We start from the raw sequence: 19,903 nt of genomic DNA on the forward strand, positions 1-19,903 counted from the left end.
TAGAATACATAATTAAACTTTTAAAAATTACAATTAGTTTTCCTAACGAGACTCTAAAAATCTGTTAAATAGCATTGGTGGATTGGAAAGGCAGAAGGAGGATATGGTCGTAACACAAAGTAGGAGATGCGAGAGAAGCTGCACTCCCAGGGCTGGCTGGGAGATCCACAAAAAGAGGTTGGGATAACCAATATTTAGCATCTTAAAAGAGGTGCTCTTTGGAGTTGGGACTGAGACCTGGGGGGAGGGGTCCCAGTTTGGCTGGTAATGGTTCCTCCGAGGTGATGCTGTGAGCCTGATCTGGCAATGTAGGGAAAAAAACTGGAAACAAGAACTAAGTACTGCTACCAGAGTGAAAATCCATTGATTAAGTGAGACTGAACAAAAAAAGCAAAACACAGAGGAGCTGTTGCCTTCCCCTCTCTTAGGCGTCCTGTCTCCTTCTGTACCCGCTGTTGGCAGAGCCCACCTATAAGCATCAGTGAGCTGACAAAAGAGACTTGTAATGCTGAGGCCTGACCTCCCATCACAAAGCAGAGGAGAGAGGGTGGGTCTGGAGCTGAGAGATAATAGCTTAGTATCTAGGAAGTAGCCTTAAGTGCTGGAAGACATTGGAACAGCATTTATAGAGATTTTAGGAAAAAAGGATTGCAAACCAAGCATTCTACACCCAACCAAATTGTTGCTCACTTATGAGAGCGAGTAAAAAAACATTTCTGGACATTCAAGGATTCAGAAAGTTTACCACTCACACTTCGCTTGCAAATGAATATGAAAAGTACTCAAGACAAAAAAAAGACAAAATATGTTATTTAAGAAAAAGTGGTGCCTAATGAAACTGGTAAAATTAATGTAATTTTAACTTTAATGCAAATATTAAGAAGAAAAGCTTGCCAGATGTATACTGCTAAAAACAAACAAAAACCACAATAGCAATCTGGAGCTGAATGTTCAGATTAGCTCAACAATTTCTGGAAGGAAGGAGTCGGGGATGGGGGTGGGGAGTGTGGAGGAAAAACATGCCCAAGGTCTCACGTGAGAGGAAGATTTAGATATAAAACCTGCAGAGATACATGGAAAGACAGAGAATGGACAGTTTGTTCCGCATTTGATTTACCTAATATGCCTATGATATTCTATCAAAAATGGAATTTTCCAAGTCCAAAGATGGAAGAAAATAAAAGTTATAAAAAGCAACAAATAAGAAATGGAAATACCAGCCAATGGTCAGTGCCCTGAATGGGTTGCACGTACTACCATATAATTCTCCCTACCATACTTTAAAAGACCTTATTCGCATTATATGAATGAATCTAAAAATTAGCTTGCCCAAGATCACACACTAGACAGTGGAGGGGCCAACATTTGAGTCCACATCTCTTAAAATCCACAATCACCATGCAATTCTGGCTCTCCAGTAAGATAAGGAATTAAGACCATAACAGAGCTCTTAGTTATATATCCAACACCCATTCTTCCTTTCTTTACTAACAGACCACCCATTTGTTTTTAAGCCACTGATATTTAGATATTCCATTTATGCAGCAAATGTAATCTCTAAATACTATAAAAACCAATAAAACAGATCACCATAAAGGAGAGTAATAAAATTCTCCTGGTAAATTAACAAATAAATATATTCTTAAGTCAATAAAAGATCAAAAGCCAGTTACATGCTATTTACAAGAGACATACTTAAGAGGAAATAAGACAGAAAGATTGAAAGAGAACTGGAGCAAAGACATCCCAATCAAGTATGAATAGAATGAAAGCAATGTTATGTTACATGCTAATATTGTATTCTAAAATATTCCAGTAACCACCCCCCCCCACACACACACAAATCCATCACTAAATGTGACAAAAATGGATACTTCATATTGGTAAAAGGCACAATCAACCAAGAAAATATAATGAGTAACTTTATCCATTAATTGATGTTATATAAAATGTTTAATTCAAAATATGTTGGAAGGGCGAGATATTCAATAAAACTATAAAATAATAAACGGGATTTTTTGACAGGCTCGTTTCAATCAGTCAAGAAATAATTAAGGACATGGAAAGTACACGAAACATAATTAATAGTGCTTATATATCAGGCAGATAGTACATATTCTCTCAAAAGTACATTAAGCAGTAAAAAAAAAAAATTGATCATGTACAGGACAACAGTTTCTGCATGAATTCCATAAACCTGAAATCATAAAGGCAATGATATTCTTGAACCATAAATTTTACCAAAGTAGAAAAGATAGCCACTCTATCTCCAAGAAAATAAAAGCATACAACATTCCTCTCGAGAGATCATGAATCAAACAAGAAATCAAAATTAAAACTTAAGACAATTTAAAATGAAATAAGCGTTAATAAAAATAACATTATTTGCCAAAGTCTATGAGATATGGCCAAACAAGTACTCTGAGAAGAAAATTCTTATAAGTAGAATTCAACTGAAGAATCTAGGAAGATGAGACGCATCCACAGGGAGGGCTGCGCAGGTGATGAGACGAGACCTGGCACTGGGCGTGCGCAATGCTGTCCTGCGGCCTCCTGAATAAGCCGGGCGAAGGGGTATGCTAGGGTTCCGAATGCGGGGATCTCCAGATTGACAACCAATCTGACTGCAAGCTGTTGGCAGAGACGAATGAGGAGGGACTATGAGCTGGAGATCTGGAAGAATCAGCTCATCGAAGCTGCCTGAGCGATGAGAGTAAACTGTGTTTGGAGACCCACTGATCAGCAAATTGACCAACATGATGATTTAGGAGGAAAGAAAGTAATGGCCGGCCCCATGAGTGATTACGTTTGGGGGCTCCGCTTCCGCAGCCCAGGGTTTTGCTGATTTGGATCCTGTGCCTGGACATAGCACAGCTCATCAGGCCGTGCTGAGGAGACGTCCCACATAGCAGAATTAGAAAGACCTACATAGATAGGCTTTGGGGAGAAGAAGAAAAAAAGAAAGATTGCAACATCTGTTAGCTCGTACTGGCCAGAAACCTCATGACACAGTCTGAGGAAGCTGTGAAAAAGAAGCAGTTGGGGAAGCACTATGCTGCTTCTGCTGAACAACAAGCAACCATGGAACATTGCTCCTACACCACCTTCCACTGAGCACTGCGGTACTATGAGCCTGTCGTGGGGCTGGGACCCATCCTCAAGGCTGACCATTTGTACCAGATCCCTGTGCCACTAGCCGACTCATGCGGCTGTTTCCTGGCCTTGAAGTAGATGATGACTGAATGCCAGGAGAAGCAGCACCGGCGGATGGTGGTGCTGAGGCGCTGTCTCAGGAGCTGTGGCGGCTTTCCACAGCCAGGGCAGGTGATCAAGAGGAAGCATGAATGACGCTCACAGGACGGCAGAGGCTGACCGCAACCTGGCTCCCTACAGCTGCTGGGAGAGGGAGGGTCAAATCTCCAGGAGGAGACGGGGGCCCTCTGCCACAAGTCACAATGTGAGCCGCTGCCACATTGAAAAACTAACCTCTGGGTTAAGGATGTTTATTTTTAAGGGAAAGTTTCGCAAGGAGGAGCACATGTTTATTGTTGTATCGTTACTGCTTCTTCCTTTGGAGGCTAGAACTCAGCTGTTCCTGCCCAGCTCCTTGCAAAGTGGGAAACGTCAATTTGGGGATTTTTCCCAATAAACTCAGGGTCCATCCAGTCAACTCTTCCCCAAGTTTGGGGAAGACCTTTGGATGACATGAAAAAAGCAGTTTTAGAATCTGAAAAGGTTTGTTAGAAAATTCTCACCCTCAGCTGGTGAGATATCATGTGATATAATACTACCATTCATTGAAACTGATTGGAAGGAAAAAAGAGAAGAAATTAAACAAAATAAATGGGAAAAAACAGGATGCTGAAATTAAGAAGGATAAAAAAATATTAATCATACATACATATATGTATATCGCAAAGCTAATGATATATATAAATCTTCAGCAAGCTTCAATGAGACCAAAAGGGAGGGACATAGTCCATCAGGAGAGGGGAGTGATGTGAATTAGGAATATATAGAGAAAAAAGAGTTCTTTCTAGCCAAAGGCAGATTTTAATCTATGGAGCAGTCGAGACCTTCAAAGGTATGTTCTCTCTGGTGGCTCCTTCTCCTTGGAGAATGTCCTGTGGCTTTGAAAAACAAAACTTTTCATCTAAAACTAAGGCAGCGATGTTATTAATTGTCCAAATTCACAAACTGTTAAGAATGAAAGAGACTCTATTAACAGTTACACCAGGACAACTGGCAAAAACGTGGGCTTATGGATTATCCTGTTTATAACATATATTGTCATGTTGCTTCAGTAGTTACTGCTTAACGCCTCTAAGAAATCATAATCAAATGGAGAAAAGGAGAAATAGGTTGGAAATCTTAAGATAGGCGAAAGAATTAAAAGAGAATCTAAATTTTCTGACACCTGTCTCTAAATATTAATTAAAAAAATTTCTTCTGGCTTGAATTATCATTACAGTTGTTGTTAAGATGCATTTGATTAAAGCAATAAACTATATTACCAATTCTGATAATTATCAAACATAAAAAGTCAAATTGTATAGAAATTCATCTATTTTTTCAATTAACGTATGTATTTATGTATATTATTTATTTCTAGAAAGAAAGTTCAGCATCAATTTTAGTCATTTTTCTATCTTTATAAATATAAGCATGTGTATTCTGCTTACAAAAATATTAATAATAGTTAATATCTATATATACTTATTATATGCTAGGCATATATGTTTTATTTATTAACTCCTATAATTATTAAAATATGTTAACTCATTTTCATATATTAACTCTTTTATTCATTGAAATAAACCAGCTATACATAGTATTTTTCATCCTTGTATATTTTACGTTTTATCTATGAGTTAGATTCATCATTTATTAAAAGGAAGTAAAATGTGTTGTAAAAGGTGGTGGGAAAGGGGAACTGGCATGAGGAGTCCTCAGGTAGGTCCGTTTTAGGAAATAGTGCCTACAACGCTGAAGGACTGATGGCGACTGCCGGCCCCTCGGAAGTCTGTTGGAACACCTTCCTTCCCCCTCAGCTGTCCCTGGGGGTGTATCCCAATTTGAAGACACAAGATCAGTGGACCAAGCTGAATTTAGATCTAATTTTACCTCCACTGGCTCCATTAACCGCTTCACTGCTCTCCACAAAGAACTCCCAAGGGGAATAATAAGATTTATTTCAGAATTTAAATTTTATGGATACAACTTATGGGGGGAGAAGAGTTGTCTCAAGTCTCTTAAACACCCAAAGAAAATTTATCTGACAACCTTGCTGAGAACCTAGGAGTTTGAAGGAAGAAACTCATAGCAGTGATTGGGGATGGGGGAAGGAAGAAACTAACTTTTTACTACGTACCCTTTGATACTTTTTGAACATTGCACCATGTGCATAAAAGGACAAAGAATCTAATCATTCTCAAATAATCAGTGTGAATATTTCCCACCAATATTTTCTTTATTCACATGATAAAGATCCCTAAACTAAAGCAGAGCCTCATACTCTATACCGAAATAAGTTTCTGATGTTTGGTGGTGTTTTAATTATAAAATAAGAAATAATGAAAGGAAATGAAAAAAAAAAGATGAGAATACAATTCATCTCTAGCCAGTGGAAAAGGTTTTTAAATCCTATTTTTTTAAGTATAAACAATGGATATAAAGTATGAAGTATGAGACTGATCTTTTCCAGCATGTTTTATATTTTTCCCCCTTAGAAGTAGCATTTCATTGGGAAAACACAGCAAAATAAATTTTTATTTAGTCAGTTTTCCCAGCATCATTTTTCAAATTTTCTTTCTCATTTCCAAATGAATTGCATGCTTCATTTGGTCATTTAGTTGTTCTGTATGCTAAGAATGACAACAGTTGCTCTTGCTAAGGGTTTATTTATTTACAGAAAGGATTACATAGTCACAGAAAAGATTATGCATTTACAGGAAGGATTTAAGGCAGAATACAAAGATATAAAATGCTAGGTTACCTGAAAAAATAGAAGCCAAAGAAGCCAGAAAAATAAAATATGGACATACAATAGTGCCCAGAATGATGCTAAAAATAGATACACTTACTAAAGATAAGGCATGGTTTTGGTTCTAACCTTCTAGCCATCAGAGCAACAGAAGAACATGTCAATTACACAATTAACACCCCTCCCCACCAAGGAAAGGAATAGATTGCTTAGGAATAGGACTATATTTGGAACTAAATTCAGAAGAAAATTTCCCACAGGTGGTTATAAAAACATACCTTATGATAACTCAAACAACAAGCTCATAGAGTTGATCAATACTTTGCCATGCTCTGATCTCTAGAAGGATCTTTAGACAGTATCCTTTATTTTTTTTTAAAGATTGGCACCTGAGCTAACAACTGTTGCCAATCTTCCTTTTCTTTCTTTTCCTTCTTTTTTCCTCTCCAAATCCCCCCAGTACGTAGTTGTATATTTTAGTTGTGGGTCCTTCTAGTTGTGGCATGTGAGACGCTGCCTCAACATGGCCTAATGAGTGGTGCCATGTCCATGCCCAGGATCCGAACCCTGGGCCACCGAAGCAGAGCAGGAGAACTTAACCACTTGGCCCTGGGGCCGGCCCCAGACAGTATCCTGTCTTGAAGAAAATATTTTCTTTCCCTTCAACTATTGGAATTTTCCTCTTCCTTCTTATTTTCCTTCTTTTTCTTTTCCTCCTTCTTCTATTTCACTTTTTTTCACCTTCCACTCCTCTTCCTCCTCCTTCTTTTTCTTCTTCTTCTTCCACTGGTTGGTTGACCATGTATTCTCCCCCAAAGTATCAAGGACATTAGCTTATAAACTTTTTAAATTTGCTATCCTTGGGGGTTTTGCTATAGACACTGTGCCTTCATTGAGAAAGAAAATCGGATGCTTCTTTTCTTTTCTATGCCCTGGAACCGTTTAATTGGAATTAGAGATACCCACTCCTTGAAGATCTGGTTGACTAGAATTTGAAATCCGCTAGGTCTCCCACAGAAGGTAGGGGAAGAGGGGTGGTGGTGGTTATGATATAGGCCTTTGACAACATCTTTATTTCTTCCAGATATTTGCTCTGTTTAAGTTTCTTTCTTTTATGGTCACTTTGTTAATTTATATTGTTCCAAGGAATCATTTAGATTTTTGTATTTAATTGCATATTTATCTTTCAATTTCCTTTTTATCTGTACTTATTTTCTCATTTTAATTTTTTTCCACATATATTTGTGGTTTTTCCCTCTTTTCCTTTCTTGGGCTATCTATTGATTTCTCTATTTTGTTGTTTTTTCAAATAATTGGTTGTTTTATAACTCATTAATTTCTGACTCTTTTTATATTTATTCTGCTTAGATTTAATGTGTTTTCTTTCTCTAACTGTGAGACTGATACTCAATTCATTTATTTTAATTATTTTTAATTTATTAAAATAAGCTTTTATTGTTAGGCATTTAACTCAGACCCACTCCTGCCTTATACCATAGGTGCAAGAGATACGTCTTTTCATTATCTTTAAACCCTAAATATACTGCAATTTTTATTTTGATTTCTCTGAGTCAAGAGTCATTTAAGGCAGAATGATTTAAAGTTTTTAGCAGTAAGGTTTTTTTTGCTTTTTTTTCTGGGTTTGTTTATTATTTTCTAATCTATTCATTGTGTTCGGTTAGCGTTGTCTGTCTTTACTTTGTAAGTTTTATAATTGAGATAGTTTTTCATGGCCTAATATATGCTGGATTTTTATGAATAGCCCATAGACACTTGTAAATTTAATTTCTGTTTTCAGCATGTGGAGTTTTATCATTTCAATCAGCTCTCATTAAGTTACTTTGGCTTTCTTTATGCTTATTATTTTTATTTTTTCTGTCTGTTTACTATGTCCTGATGTGACATAGGTGAACTAAAATTTCATACTACTAATGTGTTTTCCATATTTCTTTTAATTTTTTATTTATTAACTATCTTGAAGTTATGTTTTTGGTGTAGTGATATTCATGATGTTATTTCTTGGTTGATGTTCCTCACATTTATCATTACAAAGGTTATGTGCTGAATTGTGTCCTAAAAAGATATGTTGGAGTCCCAAGCCTCTGTACCTCTAAAAGTGACCTTGTTTGGAAATATGGTTTTCCAGATAGGATAAGGTCATGATGGTGGACTCTAATCCAATATGACTGTTGTCCTTATAAAAACAGAAAATTTGGACAAAGAAATGAACAGAGGAAACACTATGTGAATACCATGAGAAAATGAAAGCAGAGATCTAGGTTCATTTACAAGCCAAGGCACACCAAAGATTGCCAACAAACCACCAGAAGCTAGGAGAGAGGCATGGGACATATTTTTTCTCATAGTCCTCAGAAAGAACCAACACTTGGTCTTAGACTTCTAGTCTTCAGAACTGTGAGACAAAAAAATTTCGGTTGTTTAAGCCACTCAGTTTGTGGTACTTTGTTATAGCAATCCTAGGAAACTAACACAGATTACTTGGCTTCATTTATTGTCTTTTGCTCTGAATTAAAACTTATCTGATATTAAAATGTGCTTCCAGGGGCCAGTCTGATGGCATAGTGGTTAAGTTTGTATGCTCTACTTTGTCGTCCCACAGTTCATGGGTTTAGATCCCAAGTGTGGACCTACACACTGCTCATCAGGCCATGCTGTGGTGGCATCCCACATACAAAATAGAGGAAGATTGGCACACATGTTAGTTCAGGGCCAATCTTTCTCATTTATATATACACACACACTCTCAACACTCTTCTGTTGTCATTTGCCTGGTATAACTTTGACAGTTCCTTTATTTTCAAACTTTAATGCCTCTTGAATTTTTAAAACATAATTAGACCATGTTGACCCCATGCTTAAAAAAATCCTCAGTGATTTCCCTTTGTATTAAAATAAAATTATTCCATAGTGGAGAACTTCCCAATCCTGGGGAAGGAGATGGAATTACAAGTAAATGAAGCTAATAGAACTCCTAATTACATCCTTGTAAAAAGATCTTCTCCAAGCCATATATGAGTAAAACTGGCAAAAGTCAGTGACAAAGAAAAAATATCCAGGGCAGCAAGGCAGAAGAAAATAACCTACCAAGAAATCTCTATCAGGGTTTAAGCAGATTCTCAGCAGAAACGTTACAGGCTAGGAGAGAGTGGAATGACATATTCAAAATTCTGAAAGACAAAAACTTTCAGACAAGAATACTCTATCCAGTGAAAGTATCCTTCAGATATTATGGAGAAATAAGCCCTTTCCCAGATAAACAATAGCTAAGGGAATTCACTGCCACTAGAACCTCCCTACAAGAAATGATCAAGAAGGCCCTCATACCTGAAAAAAAAAGAGAAAGTGTTTACAAAGCCTTGAACAAGGAGATAAATATACTGACAAAATCAGAAAATCACAGCTATCAGAACTGGATAGCAAACACTTAATTATAATGTTAAAGGTAAAGGGAAGGAAAACATCAACATTAACTATAATCACTTCATTTTAACCAAAAACTCACAACACAAAATAGAATAAGTTGTGGCAACAATAACTTAGATGGGGAAGAGGGAAGGGATGGAACCTGCTTAGACTAAGGAAATAAAAGACTATCAGAGAATGGGCTTTATCATCTACAAGATCTTTTATACAAACTCTGTGGTAACTACTAAACAAAAACTCAGAACAGAGAGACAAATGATAAACAAAGAGAAAACCATCACAGAGAACCATCAAACTGAATTTGCTGTTGGAAATAAACTGGACAAGAAACAAAAGAAATACAGAACAACAAGAAACAAGTGATAAAATGGCAGTATTAAACCCTCATATATCAATAATCACTCTAAATTTAAAAGGATTGAATTCTCCATTCAAAAGACAAAGTGGCTGGATGGATTATAAAACAAGACCCAAGAATATTCTCCCTCTAGGAAACACATCTCAGATCCAAAGACAAGCACAGGCTCAGAGTGAAGGGATGGAAGACAACACTCCAAGCTAATGGCAAACAAAAGAAAGCAGTTTTTGCCATAGTTATATCAAAGTAGACTTCAGGATAAAAAAGGCAATGAGAGACAAGGAGGGGCAGTATATAATGAGAAAATAGATACTTCACCAGGAGGACAACATATCTATATATATATAGATATATGTGCACCTAACACAGAAGCACCGAAGTATGTAAAGCAACTCTTAACAGACCTAAAAGGAGAAATTAACAGCAATGCAATAATAGTAGGGGACCTCAAAACCCCTCTTACATGAATGGATAGATTATCCAGACAGAAAGTCAACAAGGAAATAGCAGAATTAAATGAAAAACTAGACCAGATGGACTTAACAGATATATATATATATAGAGAGAGAGAGAACACTCCATCCAAAAACAGCAGAATATATATTCTTCTCAAGTCCACATGGGGCATTCTCAAAGACAGACCATATGTGGGGAAATAAGGCAAGTCTCAATAAATTTAAGAAGATTGAAATCATATCAAGCATCTTCTCCAACCATAACGCTATGAAACTAGAAATCAACTAGAAGAAAAAAGCTGGGAAAGTGACAAATTTGTGGAGACTAAACAACATGCTGCCAAACAACAAATGGATCATTGAATAAATTAAACAAGAAATCAAAAAATATCTAGAGACAAACGAAAATGAAAATACACCATACTGACTCATATGAGATGCAGCAAAAGCAGTTCTAAGAGGGAAATTCATAGCAATACATGTCCACCTTAATAAACAAGAAAAATCTCAAATAAGCTACACCTAACAGAATCAGAAAGAGAATAAAAAAAGCCAAAGTCAGCAGAAGGAGGGAAATAATAAATATTAGTGCAGAAATACATTAAATTGAAACCAAAAAAATAGTATAAAGGATCAATGAAACTAGAATTTAAGTCCCATAAGTGCAAGACTCTTGCCTGCATTTTTCACCATGTCTAGAGTGTCTGCCTTGCATGTAGTTGACAAACAATAGATATTTGTTGAAAGAAGTAAGTAGGGAAATTACAAAGTAAGGAAGGAAGGATTGATGGAAAGGAAATCTATAAGCTATTTTATTCTCTTCTCATCCTTTTGTAAAACACTTGCCTGGGACCCCTAATGAAAGTCTCTACTATGCCTTTCAATGATAGAATATTTATTCTAATCTAACTTTTCCTCCATGCCTCTGTTGTTCCAACTACTTAATCATCAGCTGTAACAGATTGAAAGAACAATTTCCCCTCAGTAAAGAAGCAATTTTTATTGATATGTAATCCATGATCATTCCTTCTCCACCCACTCCCCATATGCAATGCTTGTGTGATGGATGATGTAAGTGCTCATCAGTGCCCCCCCCATGACCTTTAATACATTGTTCCCAATGTCATCCTCACACAACCAGCATGATTTGAATATTTGAAGAGATCCCAGCCAAGAAATCCCTGATAAATTCAGAAAGAATCACAAAATCCTTCCCTAGCATGTTATACTGAGAGGGATTTCAGAAAAGAGACCAAAACTACAGAAGAAAAAGGAAAGGCACCTTCCCAGATGATTCAGCATTCCCTGCAGACTTTTTCAAAGCAATTTTACTTTTGTCCTTCCAAATAAGTTTTAAAAATTAATTACATCCAAATTAAACATTAACAAGAAAAGAGAAATGTTTTTATTAATCACAAAAAAGCAGAAGGTAATCACTAGCTCACATGCATCTACTTTCATCATACCACTATCTGACGGCAGCATATCCTCAAATTACAGGTTCTATTTTTTAATGGTTCAGATCAAACTGTACTACTGAAATGATGATCAGTGGAATATTCATTCATAGGGCATCGGCTATGTCTAGCTAATGGGAGATAAACATTTCCATGACACAGTCTGTTCTTTCAAGGAGCTCACAGTGCACTGGGGGAGACAGGCATATGTACAGACAATTTTAATAATAGTCTTCAATGGATAGTACAGAAGCTTAGCGAGGGATTCCTAGCCTAATATAGAGATAAGGTAAGATTTCCTCCGGGAGATGATGCCTGAATTGCATTTTAATACGTCCAAGTTACTTAGATTAAAACAGGAAGTAAAATGATAAATATCATAGAGGGGCAAAAAAGACTAGCTTGTATAATGAAGAAAAAAGGTATTGGAATCAAAGGAGGGGAAAATAGCTGTACATTTTCAGGCCAGATAATCCACTAAACATCAAATTTTTGGAAACATCTACAATATGCCAGACATCCATCTACATACAAGGAGAAAAAAATGCATCCAACTTTTGGCCTAGTAAGGTTTTTCTTCTGGTGGATAGGCTGGCTACAGGTAGAAAATATAATGCCAAGTAATTATATTCACTCCAAAGAAAAAGCAAGCGGAACAATGGCTATGGAGGATAGACTCAGGGAGATGGCAGCTGGGAGGTACTGACATTTTAGATAAGGCCAACAGGGAACACCAGAGCTCACGTGGGTAATAAAATTATATATACTGACTATAATCAACCTCATGGCTAAAGTCTGTTAGCAAGCTAACAGTGAAAATGTACTTACCAACACTTGCCCCACAAAGGTCTGTGCTGAAAGCAACATTTCTATCCGATCACGAAATACTCCATGAAAGTGGTGACGTTTTAAATGTCTATCACCAAAGCTATGTGACAAGACTAATCCCTACAAGCAAGAGAAAAAGATTGAGAGTGAGCTGGATCTCAGTGAAAGTAATCTGTTTTATGGCTGTTGATGGAGCCTCTGCTGTGGTATCAGCTAGAAATCACTTCACCTGGTCCAACCCAGGGAGCCCTGATGTGGCTTATTCGGTATCACACAAAATGAGTGTTAGTGGCTTTGCATGTTACTTGCTGCTGCACAGATTTTTAATTCTGAAGTCTGCAGTCTTCATCATGCCTTTCTCACATCTCAGTCCCAGGGCCTTCACAATGACACGGCCATCATGATCAGGACCAGGAGCTACATGTTTCTTTATGCTCTGGGAAGAAGTGTCCTATCCTTTTCCGTCAAGGCACACGGACAACGAAAAAATTGATTTTTAGGTGATTACTTAAGCACCTGCCTTTTTGAGAGAGAAAGAAGAAGAAAAGTTTGGGGGCCGGCCTGGTGGAGCAGCGGTTAAGTGTGCACGTTCCGCTTCGCCACAGCCCTGGGTTCCTCGGTTCGCATCCTGGGTGTGGACATGGCACCGCTTGGCACGCCATAGTGTGGTAGGTGTCCCACATATAAAGTAGAGGAAGATGGGCATGGACATAAGCTCAGGGCCAGTCTTCCTTAGAAAAAGAGGAGGATTGGCAGTAGTTAGCTCAGGGCTAATCTTCCTCAAAAAAAAAAATTGCTTAGTGGAATATGGGCAAAAGTTAAAAAAAAAAAGAAGAAAAGTTTCAGCAATTTTATGTTGTTTTAGTTCCTCATGTGGTATCACAAGCTGCTGAAATTATAATCCTTCCTTCACATTTACAAAGTGCCTTTACTTGTTAAATTGGAAATTTATAATAGCCCATGAGGTAGACAAAGTCAGTATGATTAAATTCATTTTATATTGATAAAGAAGCCTAGGTATAAAGAAATTAAAAGACTTGCCCGCGAGCAGGTAATGAGGAAAGGCTGGGGTCTGAATTAGACTTCATGTCTGTTGATAGTCTTGAATCACCACCAAGAAAGACACAGGTGAGCTAGCATTGACCACAGCAGGCTGATTGAGACCCTATGACCTTTAGAAAATCTCATTTTATGCAGAGTCAGGATTTCTGCTGACAATTTTTCTACTCATATTTTCTGAGTCATGGGAAGGGAAGTCTCATTAAATGACTATTTGATAGAGTCCCTGTCTTGATCAACGATTTACCCTCCAATACCTATGACCCATCATGTGCATTCCCGAGGTGTTGCCTGAGAATTGATTTTTAAAAAATATTCAGTATGATGTTAATGTGGGACATTCATTTGAGTTTCTTGAGAAAATTGGAGGTGCCTTCTGTGGGAAAACAAATTGGCCCTAAGATATAATAAAATTGTACTTATGAATGTACTAAACCTTTTCAAAATGCACATTTAAGGAGAAAATTATGACTCTCCAAATAATTTTTAAAAGAACTTTTCACAGTACCTAGAATTGTGACATATTTGCATTATGCCAACTTTCCCAAAGGCTTAGAGGAAACTATAGTGCTCTCAATTTAATTAAATACGACAAATTATTGAGAAGTCACTCAGCTTTTATCAAACTCCCCTCAAGATTCAAAAGCAGAACACTACGGTACTCTGGTTGCTCAGATCCCACCTCTTCACATTTTGTAACACTTGCTTTCTATTTGAAATTAAAAAGCACCTCTGGACTGAAGAGTAGACAAGAATTACATCCAGCGAAAGAAATGAAAAATACAGCAAATGTGAGTGGACAAATGGGTTCTCACATTTTTGCAACCACACAAAAATGAATATAATTGGGAAGAAGATGCATTTCTTGGAACAGAAGTCTAAAGAGATGAAACAGCTCTAGCAATTCAATTGTGCATTCAAAAAAGAGGTGGAACGTAGGTTTATACCCATTACTCATTTGTGTACACTATCCGTGTTGTTAGAAGGCAGTACCCCGGAATTCTTTCCCCAATTTTTATGCTGCTGCTTAAAGTCTCTAATCTAGAAATAATTATTAAGAGAGTGAACTCATTTAGCAACAAAATCTGTGAACTTCAATGTTGAATACTTCTTGAATGCAGAAACCTGAATTCCATATTATGATATTGCCAAAGACTTTACAAAGTTACTGAGTTACCACAAATTCTGTTATTGTATGGCATGAGAAGTGTCTCTGTGTTTGTGGCTGATGGCATGTGCACATACGCGTGGGTTTCTGTGCATAGGTTTGTGCGATTCGGTGTGTGGTGTTAACATGGTACACAAAAGGCAGTGTACACATATGAGTGCTTGTGCATCATGCATGAATGACTTATCAAACTGAGTTTGAATTTGATGCTCCTTTTTGCCTCCCTCACAGTACCTAGCACAACAACTGTCATTTTAAAATTCAAAGAGGGGCATAGACATAATGTTCGTGTATGTTTCTTTCAGAAGAGTGACCTCTGTTTCCAGAGCTAACTAGCATTCATCACCACTCATGTGAGACCTTTCTTCTCTGAGTGGTGGCAGAGGAGGCATGGCCATGTCCCTGTGGCCTTTGGAATGGTGGTCTAGGCTCCTGTTTTCCACCCCTGAACAGGATCAGCCCTTTCTAAGACATCCCATCAGAACTGGCTCTGTTGCCCATGAAAACTGAATGATGCCTAAATCATTTTCTAAACACAAACGCATGTCAAACCTGTCTCTGATCTTCATACAGTGGAACCCCAAATAAGAAAACTGACCAAGAGAAGTCCTGCTCCTTTGATGTCTCGCCATTTTTTTAAGGCCCTCCAGCATAGCCTGGAAAAAAATAAGATGAGAAGTCCACTGAAGAAGGTCACAAAAGAGGAAAGAATAAATGCTGCTTGGATCTCTATTGTGCAGGATGTTTTCCCCATGTCTTCCCCACTGCCATTCTGTGGCCTGAATTGAAACATCAGGAAACGGAATTGCCGGGCTTCTGCGGCCTTCCCCACTATCAGTCTGTGGTTTGCACTGAATCATCAGGAGACGGAATTGTGGGGCTTCTATGATGTCATGATCACATGGCAGTGATTCCACGAATTAGAGTTCAACTTATTACCGAGTCTTAACGCTGGGTGCAATAACAAGGAGTGGTTCTAGAAACAAGGTGCACTAACCACCAAGGTGCTGACTCATATGATGCAAATGAATGAGCAGAGGCAGAAGGGCAGGGTCCACAACACGGGTCTTCAGAAGATGAGAATTCTAGACCTGATTCTGTTACTGACTTTCTTTATGAACTTGAGGAAATTATGTCCTTTGTGGCTTTGGTCAACAGGCTATGTATTTGGTTTGTGCAAACAACTTCAAAACAACCCTTTTTGAGTGAAATGACATCCAATCAACTGTGTGTCAATGAGTTGGTTCTTCTCCTGAGCGGATGTCATATTCTCAGTAATCTTGGAAGGACAGATGAGAGAAGTACTTCAAGAATTTTGTTGATCCTTTCAATAGGAAAGGCATGGTATAGAGTGCAGGTATTGTAGAAGGCGATTTTACCAGTATGATCATTGGTCAACTGTTATTTGAGCCTGGGGATCTGTTCCTCTTGTCTCTTCTTTCTGGGATCCTCCCCTTTCTTGCTTTCATCCCTGCCCTGTCAGCAAATCCTTTGGTCTAGCAGAGGTAAAGTTCAGAACGAGAGCAATTCTTTTATTTTCTCTAATGTTTTCAAAAGTGTAAGAAATGTCACATCTTTCCGTGTGCACAAGTGGCAGGCAAAATGTCAGAGCCTTATGGAGGGTCTACTTCCCGCCAGTTATTGTGAAGATGACCTGACAGGAGATGATTAGACCCAGGGGAAATTTTGTTGTCCTTTGGAGCACACCATGACTCTGTTCTGTGTAGCAGACTATTTCTGGAAGATAGCTATAGCATTTTCTAGGATTTTTGCCACAGTTATAGTTCCTTCCTTTAAGCTTACCAACAATTTCCACAAAATCCTGTCATTAAACTAGCTAACTGGCATAGGGCAGTATTGTAGAGAACTCTGGTCTAGGAGTTAGGAGCCCTGACTTCCCACCCCAGTCCTTCTATTAAGTAACTGTTTGACATCTAGCAAGTCATTTTACTTTTCATAATCTTGTTTTACGGTGAAGATAATACCTACCTGATAGAATTATTATAGGGATTCACTAAGGCAGAATGATCATATTTTGAAAAGCATAAAACTCAAAAAAGAAGAGATACCATTAGCTATTTCAGTTCCTTTTCTGAATGACATTGATTATAGAGAAAGGAGAAGGAAGGAAAGAAGGACGGAACAGAGGAAGGAAGGGAGGGAGGAGTCAAATACAGAAAGGAGGGCCCTGCCACACACCCCAGGATTCTCTGTTATGGCCATCTCACCTTTTCCTTCCCAGGGCTTCATAGCACTAATAACTGTATTTCCATTCCTTCTTTGTTGCCTGGTTTGTTTTCTATCTCCCCTCACAAGAATGTAAGCTCCATAAGCTTAGGGACCATACCTGTTGTATTCATCACTGAGTACCCTGTGATAGGAACATACCTGGCACATGCCTGGCAAATCCATGAAATAGTTGGTGACTGAATGAATAAATCATTGATCCATAAAAATGTTAGGTGAGTGAAAAAATAAAGCTACGTAGACCTTACCCCATGTTATCTACACTTTTCCACTCCATATTTCCCACCTTTAACTACAAACTATTCTCATGAAGGAAGTGCCATCTACAGCATGTATACGCACAGTTTGTGTGTGTGTGTGTGTGTGTGTGTGTATGTGTGTGTTTGTAGCGGAAAGGGCATTTGATTTGGATCAAGTGCCATTCAAAGTGTTACTATCTTTGATGACAGGTTTGAATTTGATAACTTTGCTCAAAGTTACTGAGTTGTCATGGTGGAAGTGTGTGACCAGGGAAAAGCTGCCAACGTGTAGCTTGGTAGCAATTCAGTGCTTGGAATTTGGGAGGCAAACAACTTTGAAGCAACATTACTCTTCACAATAACAAAAAAAGAACTCTCTTGGTACTTGAGAGTTTAAAGAAATAAAAAATAACTACTCTGTTGGCTACCTACTACAAGCCAGAATCTTTGTCAAATGTGTTTGTGTGTGCACACATGGTGTGCATGTGTTGAGCAAATACTATGTGCAGGCACTGGAAGCACAATGATCAACAAAACAAACCTAGTTCACCCCCTGACGTGAGATACAGGTAACTGAGTAAGATGTTTACAATCACAAACTAGGAGAAGCATTTGGGGAAAAACCCATATGGTCGAAGGAAGTAGAGGTCTGAAGCATGAGAAGCCACCTGGACCAGGACCCCAGGTGAGCTTGGGGAAGCTGGGAACAAACATTGTTAGGTTGAGGGGCGATCGTGGGCAAAGGTGGGAAGGAGAATGGTGCTTCTGAAGAGGAGGGGATCAGAGGGAAAGCAAGGACCCAAAAGAAAGCTGGCTGCGTATGAAAGGAACCAGATAATGCAAAGCCTTGTGTTGTAGTTTAAGATAAAAAAAAAATACAAACAAAAAACCTTTATCTTAAGAGGAAACATTCGAGGGATTCTAAAGAAGGGCGTTAAGTGATTGAATGCCAGTTGTCAAAGGATGGGCCTGGCTTCAGTGCAGGAAAGACACTGGTCTACAGTGAGAAGAGGCTAGTCCACATGGGCTGTGGCAGTGCGTGGAGACAAGGAACAGGTGTGAGTGAGATCCAGGAGTAACATCTGCATGTCTGCATGTGGGAGAGGAGGGTGAGAACACGTCAAAGCAGACCCTGCATTCTGGCTGGTTCTTCTGTGTGCTTGTTGGGGCCTTTGACTGCTCTGCCTTTAAAGCTAGATCTAAGAAGCAAAGATGATGCTACTGAAGAACTGTTTTGTTTTGTTTTTTTCGGTTCAGATAAATTTTTTAACATGTCAGCGATTGGATTAGAAAAATAGCTTTACTTTGTACACATCTCTGTAATTTACCTCTGGGCACTAAAATATTCTGGAAAAATTATACTTTATAATGAGATTGAATAAATGTTTCATTTTTAAAATTCGCTCTCATCAAAAAATGTTCCATGTTTGAGCAAGGGAAGTAAGAACTTCATTTTTTAAGCATATATAGCAGCACTCATGAATGTAGGTGTGTGTTTTTAATGCTTCTGAAATTGTGATGTTATCTGTTAGGGGCCTAAATCTATACATCACACTTAGTGATATTGTTACTGAACTTGAGGTGAGTTCGCTCACCAGTTGGGCAGCGAGCCAATCTCTGACACCGGAGGTGGTGGAAGAAAGTAGGAATTTTATTTTTGCACAGTGCTGAGCAAGAAGAGAGGGCAGCTAATGCTGAAATCCAAAACTCCCCGAAAAGCTGAAAGGAAGGGTTTTTATTTGGGATTTTAGGTAGGGGAGGGGCAGCATATGGCCTTGCTGGTCAGAGCTTTCCCACCAGCATGTCTTTGGCCTTGAGACACTTGCAGAGAGGAGGGAGCCCATGACCTTGCTGGTCAGCAGCTTTCCCACCAGCCTGTATCTCTTTGTGGGGAGGAGATGATCCAGGTGCTTGTCCTGGACAGTGTCTGTCTCCATGGAGGATAGTGGAATCTGAAGGCAGGAAGCCAGAGAGTAAGCAGGGAATGAGTGTTTTGGTTTTAACCCCATATATGCTGGGTTTAATGTGGGGAAACTGATATCAGGGTCGATATCAGTATAACCCTTGTTAGTGTCATGGAATTGATTCTGACTCTTAGCGACCCTGTGGACAGCAGAGCTGAAACCTACCCAGTCTTTTTGCATCATCCTCTCGCCTTCAGGTGCTGTATCAGATGATGCTTTGTTGCTATTCAGAAGGTTTTCATGGTCAGTTTTTTGGAAGAGGGTGGCCAGGTGCTTCTCCCTAGTCTGTCTTAGTCTGGAAACTCCACCAAAACCTGTCCCCCATGGGTGACCCTGCTGGCAAATCTTTCAGCATCACAGCAACACACAGCCACCACAGTATGACAGCCAACAGATGGGTGGTGTGGTTCCCTCACAGGGAAAGGAACCAGGGCTGTGGCCGCGAGAGCACTGAATCTTAATCACTAGACCACCAGGGCTGGCTAGGTAAAACCCTACCTTCTTCTATTTCTTTAAGCAGAGTTTTATATTATATCTCCGAGGAATATCCACACCATAGGTCAAGAGCACTGGTTAAGACAGATGACGCCTCAGTTCATGCGAGTAGTCAATGATAGAATCAGGTCTAAAGTCAAGGATGAGGGGCTGGCCCAGAGGTGCAGTGGTTAAGTTCACGCACTCAGCTTCGGTGGCCCAGGATT

General features: G+C 38.7%; 1 protein-coding gene across 1 annotated transcript in view; it reads right to left on the reverse strand.

Moving 5' to 3' along the window:
• KCNU1 (potassium calcium-activated channel subfamily U member 1) overlaps positions 1–15,545 on the reverse strand; it is a 150,098-nt gene extending 134,553 nt beyond the window's left edge. The window contains 2 exon segments of the mRNA XM_070499718.1: positions 12,526–12,645; positions 15,351–15,545. Coding sequence (XP_070355819.1) covers positions 12,526–12,645; positions 15,351–15,545 — 315 coding nt within the window.
• Positions 15,546–19,903: the final 4,358 nt, after the last annotated feature.

The sequence above is a fragment of the Equus asinus genome, chromosome 27, assembly GCF_041296235.1.
Source record: "Equus asinus isolate D_3611 breed Donkey chromosome 27, EquAss-T2T_v2, whole genome shotgun sequence".
Taxonomy (NCBI): Eukaryota; Metazoa; Chordata; class Mammalia; order Perissodactyla; family Equidae; genus Equus; species Equus asinus.